Here is an 11296-nt window from a genome sequence, read left to right as displayed (position 1 = left end):
AATATAATATAATATAATATAATATAATATAATATAATATATATTATCAATTATTAAGTTTATAATTAATTTTTAATCCAATTTTTGGTAATTAAAATTTAAATGATTGAAATTATTAAATGCTCAATATTTTGTATCGAACCAATTTATTTTTTATTGAAATTAAAAAAATGAATTGTTAATCAATTCTAAATTTAAATTTAAATTTGAGTAAGAAAATAAAAAAATATTTTAAATTTTATCTCACTAACCAGAATTAATTTCAAGATAAGAAATTATTTTGTACATCATATATATTGGAAAATAGTATGATCATTTGTTATTTTTTAATGGTAAATATTGAAAAATAAAATAGTGTAAGAAATTAGAAAAAATGTATTTACAAGTTTAGAAAATATTAATTTATTTTTCAATAGAATAAATTATATGTTAAATAATAAAAATTGTTATTGGTTTCTCTTCACACTAACTAATACTCAACGATGGTGTTTCGGTATACTATGTTACCAAGAAATATTAATCAATCGATCTAATAACATTTGTAATGACATAAGTTTATGAATTTGAAAATTTAGAAATCATTTCATAAAATGTGAAGTTTTAACAAGTAACAATGCTGATCATATTGTTTTGACTTCAAGAATGAATATGATACCAACAAATAAAATTGTCCCAAGTAAATTTCAACAAAACAAAAGTCCATAAGTATTGCTATTAATGGAAAATGAATCTATTTTAAAGAAAAATACAATTTTTTTCTACGGATTTTCTAACTCGGCAAGTCAATGACTAATCTACCACATATTAATGCTCTATTTATTATGGGTTTGTCGCTAACTAATGGATTGTTATACATACAAGGCGATATTCAAACTCTAAATACTTGCTTAAACGGACAAATGAGATGACCCAATCCAAATTAATTAAAACAAATATTAATTATTTTTAAAGTAAAGTATCATTTTTGTCCCCAACGTTTTGGGTAAATCCTATTTGTGTCCCTAACGTTTAAATCGTCCTATTTTTATCCCTAACGTTTGTAAAAGTGATTCAATATTATCCTGCCGTCAATTACACATCATGCGCACTTTAGTTTGAGTTTTAAAAATCCTTTCTTGAAGTTATAATACAAATGTCTGGGATAGAATCAATGATCCACTCCAAAAAATAGCTCATCAAAAGTTAAAACTAATTCCTACAACATTTACATAATTCACTTTTCTAGGGACATAATTGAATCTAAACACAAATAGTGGGTATAATATTAAAATCGAACACATTCAAGTGAGATCTAATTGAGAATGAATACATCCAAGTGAAAATAATTGAAAAATATAATCTGATTTGTTAGTATAATTGATAGTGAGATAACATTAAATCACTTTTATAAACGTTAGGAATATAAATAGGACGATTAAAACATTAGGGACACAAATAGGACTTACCCTAAATATTGAGGACAAAAACAATACTTTACTCTTATTTTTAATATTTTTAAGTTATAAAATATTTATAATAATAATAATTACTATAGATATTTTTTATTTAAATTTTAATAAACAAATTTTATATAATTTTATGTATTATCCCGTACAGGATACGGAAACATATACTAATTGAATGCAAAAATAAGTGAATAATTCCGTACAATGAATATATCATTTTTATAAATTAAATTTTATTAAATAAAAATTAAAAATCCAATAAAATAAATGTATTAATATATTTTAATAAATATTGAGCATATCAATAAATGAAATAAATAAAAATATTTCTATCTTTATATAATATATTTTAAAGTAGTAAGTACAATCGTTTATTTTAAATAAATGAATATAAAACATAAATTTTCACTAAAATCAATAAAATTTTTTATTTCACATTAAAGCTAAAAATCTTAAATAAATAATTTTGTTAAAATATTATCATGTAATATAAATTTATAAAAATATTATTAAAAATATTTTTTTATTTATAATATTTATATATAATTATATAGAAAATTTAATTTTTTCATAATAATAATAATAATAATGATAATAAAATAATAATAAGTTTAATTTTTTAACAATAATAATAATAATAATAATAATAATAATAATAATAATAATAATAATAATATACTTTTTGAGTTGTTTTGTTTATACGTGAAAAAATAGTAGAAATATAAAATTAGTCATATTATTGTTTTATATTTTTACCAGTAGAAATTGGTCGTGTTGAGACTTGAGACAGAGTAAGTACCTGTCGCGGTTCAAATTATGTTATCGTTCCTAATCTCCATTCTTAGAAGAAGTTCGTATATTATTATTATTATTATTATTATTATTATTATTATTATTATTAATAATAAAGAATTTGGCGAGAATTTGAAACATGATTGACCTATATTACGTATATACTAAAATCAACTATCAAAATTAGTTATTAGTATAAAATACTGAAATATAAATACATATTAAAAATAAATTAAATTATATTTAGTGACTAATTTTAATATACGAATAGTATTTTTGGATAACTAAGTATATGATATAAATTGTATGTCGCTCTGTGTCGTTGTTAAAGCATTATGATTGGGTTTAGATAGGCCGGGTCTAGTTGTTTCAGATTTCATTGTCATTCCTAGTTTTTGGATTTTTTTAAATAAAAAATTTTTATATGCAATTTATAATAATTTTATCAATTTACACCCTATCACTTATTTTGTTTATAGCATAAATAAAATAATATTGTGTATATTTCGTTTATACTATAAACAATACAATGCAATCGTATGATGTTTGTAATAACGTGCTTATCTCGTTCACAATGTAAACAAGATATAGATAATCTTTTTGCCAAACTATCCTTTTCTTAAATCTCGATTATTGGGCATATTACTCACTAATTCAAAATCATATGATTTTCCATCCGAAACAAAAAAAAAATCATTGAAACTCTGATTTATATCAAATTTAAGCGATGACCCTTATCAATTTCATTTTTTTTAAATCCTGTCTTCATACAACTCTTCGAACAATAACAATTAATCATCACAGTCCAATTTCACATTTCATTTATAAAAATTTCAATATCAACAATATTCCGTAGCATTTCTCTATATTCCAAAGAAATAATTTCACCAAACTTACTAAGAATTCATCTCACCACGGCCTCCGGCCCAAAACTTATCTACGTTCAAACAATCACGGCCTCCGCCCTAAAATACACCACACCATATCAATAAATATAACTCAATTATATCATGGCATCTGGCCAAAATTCATTCAATCATCTAGTTAATCTTTTACAAGCCACTACACTCCATAATAAATCCGAACTAAAAAATCACAATCACAAAAAATTAGACAGTCAAACAAACAATCACATATAGAACAGTTATGACAAGTAGTACAATTAACAGTTACACAGATTATCAATTAGGCAAACCAAGTAATTATGCATACCCAAACAATTGCAAACAAATGCAGTATGATGTATGCCTGTCTTACTGGCCGTAAGCTAATTTGTCGGTTACAGTGCTAGACCCAACATATCCGGTAGCTAATTCGGACATTATCTCTCTATCATGCTTCCCAGGAGGAACATAAAGAAGGAAATCCTCAACCTTCCACCATCTCATTGGAGACAACACTATTTGGAATATAGTTCTCATTCCATACGTATTTGTTGTTTTTCAGATGCAGGACGTGACATGCCTCGTTGAGTGTGCTGGATTTGCTTTCTTAGAAGTGAAGACTTAATTTCGGGGCTTATTTTCTGTGTTAGTCTTTGTAGTTTATTCTGCATTTTTGTTCATTATGCTGTATATTCCTCTATAGAGGATTATTTTGGAGAAATAGAAATTTATTGTAGATATTTTTGTTGGGCTGTTTTTGTATATATATTCTAGTCAGATTTTGCTTCGCTGGTCGAGCCTAAATTTTGATTATGTAACTATTCTTGGAACTCTACTTATATATGTATGTCTCTTTGGTTTTTCTGTTTATGCCTTTTAGCTTAACGCTTCTCGAGTGCGACGTAATTGTCTGGTCTTGGTTTTTGTTTAGCTTTTGTTTCCTTCAAGGCTCCTAGATACTATATCATTGCTATATTTATATGTATATATTTTGCTTTTAGAGGTCGTAGCGCCTCATCACCTTCGATTTACGACCTAAGCGTAAATCTCTGTGTGATAGGGTGTTATACACAATGCTGCATATCAGTGCATCAAATGAATTTGATCGATCAGGTTGTGTGCTAGTAAAATTAAAATGGATTTTAAAGCAGAAAAAATTTAAAACTTCTAACAAAACAATCCACCACATAATTTAAAATTTCCAACAAAACAATCCACCACATAATGAAAAATTAAAAATCACAAACAATATTATCAGTTCTAAATTATTTAATAAGCAAATAGTTAATAAAAATAACAAGAAATTACCTTCTCTAAACAACTCAACAACAGCATTAATATTAGAATGATGAGCTGCCCAAAAAATACAGCACACAAAAAATTTACTTAGAATAATTTTATGTCAACGAATAAGAACACTAAAATGAAAATTATTATTGACAATAACAAAGAAAAAAAAAATACAAATACACATTAATAAAACAGAGCAAAGTGAAGAAAATAACTGAATTATGCACCTTTGCACTCTGGAATGTCAATTTCGCACGACACCTCCAACCCACTAACAAGACCAATCCAAATAAAAATTAAGTAACTAATTAAAATTTGGAGTTGAAAATGAAATTGAATAGTAGGGTTAGGGTTCAAAACTAAAAGGGGTTAGGGTTTCTATATTTTAAGTTATTAGACTAATCAAACAAAACAAATTACAGGTAGGCAACAATTCATAAATAGACAACAAATCATAAATTTTCAGTGTAAACAAATTAACACAATCAAGGCACTATGATCAACATTCTTATTAAAACTACTAAAGTCTCCACAGAAAATATAAATATAACAAAATTAGAATATCAAAACAATTAGATAATCAATGAGTGAACAATTCAACCAAGGTCATATCCAGGTAAACTAATGATACTGATTTTCTAGGAATAAAAGAGAGAAGTCTAGGGTTAGGGTTTAGCAAATATCAACAAGGTAAAAAAAATAGAAGAAAGAAGGGAAGAAGATATACCTGGATGAAAGAGAAAGGGTAGCATCGCAGCTGACGGAGGCAAGCGGCGGCGGCAGCAAATGATAGAGGCATCAATTCGCAAGGGAGAACCATGGTAGAAACAAGCTTCAGTTGGATGCTCGTCGACGATAATGATGGCTGGGGTCGTGGGAAGCGGTCGACGATGGCAAAACGACAGTGAATGGTGGTGATGAGGGCTAGCGGCGAGAGAGAAAGAGAAAAGGGAGACAAGTGAGGTTGATGATGTTGCAGAAATAGAGGGGAAGGGTTCGCGAATTCGCCAGTAACGCACATCCTGTGACCAAAACGACACGTTTCATTTAATTATCGTACCATCGGATTTTTTCGCTTCTAAATCTGATGGTAATGATCACGCTGATTTTTCTTTTTTTCTCTCCTATTATTACTGGTGAATTTACCGTTGGAATCCGAATCTGATGATAATTTTTTTACCCAATAAATTTATTACCAAATTCGCTAGTAAAGTCGTTGCTAACCTCCGACACTAAATCTGATTGTATTTAATGTTTTTCATGTAGTGTTTTGACACTTCCAATTATGACAATTATTTAATATTTTAAAGGCTTTTATGTTATATTCGCTTAGCACACAGATGCATGAATTATGTTACAGGTGCAAGATTTATGTTTCCTATGGTAGTACTTATTCTTTACAAAGGTGTGAATTATGAATTTGATAAACAGTGAATTAGATCTTTGAATATATAAATATCTTTATGCGCATTTTTGTGCGAGGATGAAGGGATTGTATCTATCATCTCTCTTACAATAGTTAACTTCTCAGGACAAAGTGTACGTTTCTTCGGACGCATTTCTAATGTAAGCATTTTTTGCTCCTTTTAAGCGTTTTACATACAAAAGAATGATGTTATGCTTTTGAGGTATGATATTATGTTGTAATATGCTTCTAAAGTAGTCTGTTGAGACTTAACTTCTAAGGTTATTTTACTTTAAGTTTAGGCTTTTTTAGGTTTAGGTATTTCCAAATGTGATTACATTAAGAAAAAAAAATTTCCTTAATATATTAAACATTAGGTTAATAGTCAAATTAGTCTTTAAAAGATAAGATATTTTTTAAATTCGTTTTTGAAAGACTTTTTCAATCAAATTGGTCCTTCAAAGATTACGAATTAATCATATTTGTTTTTCAGTTACTCCACTCACAATTTTAGTCAATGATTGATGATATGAAATGTTAATTGATAACATACATGACACATAACATGTTCAATTAGACGTTGACTAAATATGTTTACGAAAATCTATCAATTTAGTCACTAGGTCATATTAGGAATAAGATTTTTGTAATTAGAAAAAATGACTAAATTAATAAATTTTCATAAACATATTTAGTCAATATCCAATTAGACATATCATGTATTATATATAACATTTTACAACATTAATCTTTGAAGAAAATTGTTAATGAAGTGACTGGAGGACAAATATGATTAATTTGCAATCTTTGAAGGACGAATTTGATTGAAAAAGTCTTTCAGTGATAAATTTAAAAAAATGTCTTATTTTTCGAGAACTAATTTGATTATTAACCCATTAAAAATTAGATATCATTTAATGAAATTATTAAATTGTATTTGTATTATTATCAAAACTTAATTTGAGATGCTAGTGGGGCTAATAGTAGGACCATACCAGTTACAATAGAATAAGATTACTTGTTTGATGAGTTTACCAGATACTGAACTCTGAAATCTCCTTCAACAACCCACACTACAAGAAAACCGGTCTGTTGCGCGCACTTTTTTCTTGTCACACTTTTATAAAAGTGGCAATTAATAAGAGATTTAACCACATTTTAGATTTCATGCTTACCAAAGCGTGATTATAAAGAGAAACATGCATGCTTTTAAAGCGTGGCGAAATATTTTTCATTGTCACATTTTTGAAGTGTCCCTATTTTTTCTAACTCTTTTGACACCCATAAAAAGCGTGGCAACAAGGTTCCCAGGACCTTTTTCAAAAAACTGTCACTGAGAAAAGGCTCTCGATTCACTCTACTCTATTCTCCCTACGTCGGCGCTCCTTCCGTCTCTCCTGTAAACCCCTATTCCTCCCTCGGCGGTGACTCCCTCTGGCAAGGCCTCCCTCGGCGCGCTCTATCTCGCAAACCCTCAATCGTCGCTCCTCCCTCCATCGCTCAGCACCCGCTGCCGTTGCCGTCTCCCTCTCCCACACTCGTCGCACCTCTGTTTCCTCTCTCAACCCTCCTCTTCGCCACCCGTTAGCGCCAACCGTCAGCCATGTTCAGCATTGGCAGCGCCGTGGTAAATTATTTGGTCAAATTTTTCCTTGATCTTATATTTTTTGTTTTTGAATTTGATTTTTTGTTTTCGATTTCTTGGTTTTTCATATTTTCTAATTTTTCTAAACTATTTTTTTTCTATTCTGATATTTGGTTTAGGTTTTGTTTCTAAACTTCTTGATATTTGGTTCTGTTCTGCTGCTGCTGTGGTAGTGCTCAGCTGCTGCTATGTGGTGCTGAACTGCTACTGCTTTGCCTGTTCTGTTCTGCTAGTTTTTCTACATCATATAAGCAGGTTAATTTTTTCATACTTTAAGCATTCACGGTTAGGGTTTTGATTTTGTTTAATTTTTGTTGATTGGTATTGATGGTTTATTTATTTGTTCAGAGTTTCCAGTCTTTGGGTTTTATTTGGTCTAATGTTTCATTTCTGTATTAATATTATTTGTGTTGGAAGAGAATGTTCATTGAATAATTGGCTTGTTAATATATATTCCCAGTACTTCTATTTGGTTTTCATTGATTCCTACCATTTTCATATGTAGCTACTGCTCGAAAAATTCTATTAATTTTTCTCATGTATTCCTGAACACAGGAAGTCTTTTTGGATTTTGCTCCAAGTTCTGTCTCAAAACTGAACGAGAAAGATAACTACACCAGGAAGCATTGCCAGCTCATTGTTGTCCGAGCATACATGTTACCATTGATGCATGTCTGGTGTTTGGTATTACTATTTCATTTGTTGTATGTTCTAAGTTTAATTTATTTTAGGCTTTTGATAGTTCTTTATCTGCTGATGCCACTGCCACCTCTTATATTTTGCCTCTGCAGCAGTGTTGCTCCACTGCTGGTGAGCCAGTCTGCTGCGGTAGTCCTTCTTAACTTAGTTTTCTTCATGCAATAAATCAATATGAAATATTGTTTATTAGAGTACTTTTAGCTTGCTATTCAATCTTAATCCAAATAGTTCTATGGAGACAATAAAAGTAGTGGTTTTTACCAATATTATTGCCATGTCTTCACTTATTATGGTGTTGTTTGTTAGATCTGTTTCAAGTAGCCTCTTTTTCAACTTCTATGGAAATTCATGCCCAGTTATAGACGTGGTTGTGAGAAATGTAGGTAGCTCTTCCTCTTCTTCTGATCTTTCCATTCTTGGAAAGATTTTTCACTTGTTTTTTTATTTCTTTGTAGAGGTTAGTGTATGTTACTGTTATAAATTATATTATATTTTATATATGTTATGTGTGAATTATTCAAGATTAAAGGAGAAAAAGAGATTGATTTAGTAAGTAAAATGGAATTGATTTGACTCGTTTAAGTCACTTAAAAATTTAAACTTACTGAAGTATTCCTTTGAGCCTAATTAATTTATTTATTTGGTTAGAGTTTAGCTCATTATATGTGAGATATATAGTTCTCTTAGTACGTTAATTTATTTTTTATGTTTTCTTTTTAGTTAATGATTTATAATACTCAAAACCAAGACCTTATTTAAGAGGAATAAGTGATGAACTACTTAAAATAACTATGCATTGTGGCAATGATATTTCAGTACTACTATATATTCTGGTTGTAGTTAAACTTATTAAAAGAAGCAGAGTTTACAGGAACTTTGCTAAAAGAACTCATGTAGACCTTATTAACTGGCTGGTATGTCTTTGCAATTCATATTGAGAAGGACTAATGACTAATGCATTAGTGCAGAGTTGCGCTGAGAGCATACAGAGATTGCTAGAGTCGCGCTGGGAGGCTGAGAAGACCGTGAAGATATGTGAGGAAGGTGGAATCATCATCAAGGAAGGAGAGCGTGCAAGGGTTTTGGCTATTCTTTGGAAGGAAAATAGCGCCAAAAACTATGAAAAGAAGCAAACAAGTAAGAAGGAGTAGGCCAAAGTGTTTACGAGCGCAAGAAATCCCTCAGGTCAGGTGCTAAGTTCTGTAATAAATGAAAATAGCGTTCTAGAATGTTAGGGATTTGGGGGGCATGGGTAAGGCTGAAATGGTGAAAGGGTTATGCAAAAAATATAAATTGGGGTTCATTAGATTGATGGAAACAAAAGGGAGTGCTTTTCTTATCAGATCTCAAGTATTTTGGGCTACAAGTTAATTAGTCCCAGATACAGAGTAATTCACCTGCTGAGTTGACTGATTCCACCAAAGCCCACTACATGTCATAGACTTATAGGATGAACTATTAGTGGTAGTTGATACTTTTCTATTTATTTATTTATTTTTTAAATTTTTTGGGAGAGGGTAGTTCAATAGTTGATACACTTCAGTTCTGCTACACACAATATTTGTAGTGTTATAAATTTTCACTCACCAAAAAGCAATAGTTGAGTAGTTACATATTCTTGAAATGGAAATGATATTTTAACTCTCAATTGCTAGTATTTTAAGGGACAAAACATGTAGACTCACACCGTGTATCAAAATTAATTACACAACGTGTATATTAAATATTAGTCATTAACCAATCATTCTGTATAAAAATATATGTTTGATTTTTCGTTTATTGCAGCTTTGGTTAATAATTTAATATATCATTTAATTATTCTAAATTTGATTATTTGATTGAAAAAATATGTAAATATTCGTAATGATATCTAATAATAAATGAATGATGTGTTGTCCCAAGATTCAATTAGAAAAGTGATATTTCAAATATGGTGCACTAACAAGGTTCCTGATGCTGCGCTTCCAGAAGGAGAAGACCATGAAGACCGCCTGAGGAGCACTACTTCTACCAGAGGATCGCCGTGCCAGGTCGTTGAAGAGAGAACTTTGGCGTGGTCTAGAATTCAGAATAAATTCCCGTTGCAAGTATAGCTTCTAAACCAATAAAAGTCCTTTCTTACAAAAGTTTTGGTTGTCACAAGTAACAAACCCCTTTAAAATTGATAACCGAGTATTTAAATCCCGGGTCGTCTTCTCAAGGAATTGTAGGGAAGTATGATTTATTATTGGTTATGGAAAAATATATTTTGGGATTTTGAAAAGGGTTGAACAAATAATGTAAAATAATAAGTCGTTAAAATAATAACTAATAAAGCTTTTGGCAAGGTATGAGAACTGGAGGTCCTATCCCGGTTATTCTTATCAATTGTGATGAGAATTTGATTTTTCTCCCACTAAGTCAACTTCTAACTGTGAAGGTAAGTCAAGTGGATGAATTAATTTTGATTCCTCAGGTTATAGTCTTTCCTTGGGAAAGGCTAGAGTTATTGGAACTCGAATTAATTCTTGAAGAATTCCAATTTTCGGTCAACAATGAGTTCGATAACTCAAGAGTTACCAATTAATCAACCAAAGCCAAAAGGGAAGAAAAATCTACTCGAATGAAAATAAATTGGATAAAGCTAAAGTATCCATAATATATAAATCTGAAATACCTCAATTTATATTAAATAAAGAAAATCCTAATATGAATGGCTCATAAGCCAAATAGGCAACATATGTAATACAAGCATTAAAGTATCTGAAAATAAAAGAGAAATATAAAGTAAAAGGAATATTGAACCTGATGAAGAGTTGAAATCCTAAATCCTTTAAGAGGAATCCTAATCCTAAATCCTAAGAGAGAGGACAGAACCTCTCTCTCTAAAAACTACATCTAAAACCTAAAATTGAATTATGATCTGATATGAATTGATGTCTTGAGTCTCTGCATGTTCCCTGACTTTAATATGTGTTTCTGGGCCGAAAACTGGGTTGAAATGCGGCCCGAAATCTGTGCTAGCGACTTTTGTAATTCTGCAGATCGCACACGTCACGCGTCTGCGTCGTCCACGCGTTTGCGTCACTCAACATTTCTCGTACCACGCGTGCGCGTCATCCACGCTTTCACGTCGTTCGTGCAGCTTCCAATCCGC

General features: G+C 30.2%; 1 protein-coding gene across 9 annotated transcripts; it reads left to right on the top strand.

Annotated features, from left to right (window-relative positions):
* Positions 1-7151: 7151 nt before the first annotated feature.
* Positions 7152-10501, top strand: LOC130969957 (uncharacterized). 9 transcript variants are annotated; one of them, XR_009081971.1, is made up of 7 exons: positions 7152-7443; positions 7581-7716; positions 8017-8145; positions 8253-8289; positions 8467-8539; positions 9129-9345; positions 10129-10501. XR_009081971.1 is itself a non-coding variant. In XM_057895878.1 (3 exons), the coding sequence occupies exons 1-3, from the start codon at positions 7420-7422 to the stop codon at positions 9309-9311; spliced, it is 336 nt and encodes a 111-aa protein (XP_057751861.1). In that variant the 5' UTR covers positions 7152-7419; the 3' UTR covers positions 9312-10114. The 9 variants fall into 9 exon arrangements, 1 of the variants encoding a protein (XP_057751861.1); XR_009081972.1 differs by lacking the exon at positions 8253-8289; XR_009081970.1 differs by having other exon boundaries at positions 8253-8539.
* The last annotated feature ends 795 nt before the right edge of the window (positions 10502-11296 follow it).

The sequence above is a fragment of the Arachis stenosperma genome, chromosome 3, assembly GCF_014773155.1.
Source record: "Arachis stenosperma cultivar V10309 chromosome 3, arast.V10309.gnm1.PFL2, whole genome shotgun sequence".
Lineage (NCBI taxonomy): Eukaryota > Viridiplantae > Streptophyta > Magnoliopsida > Fabales > Fabaceae > Arachis > Arachis stenosperma.
This window is presented reverse-complemented; position numbering and strand designations above follow the sequence as displayed.

Coding starts and splice junctions, on each gene's coding strand:
- LOC130969957 (XM_057895878.1), top strand. CDS start 7,420: ATGTTCAGCATTGGCAGCGCCGTG. Junction 7,444..8,016: donor TCAGCATTGGCAGCGCCGTG/GTAAATTATTTG, acceptor TCCTGAACACAG/GAAGTCTTTTTGGATTTTGC. Junction 8,146..9,128: donor TGATGCATGTCTGGTGTTTG/GTATTACTATTT, acceptor GCATTAGTGCAG/AGTTGCGCTGAGAGCATACA.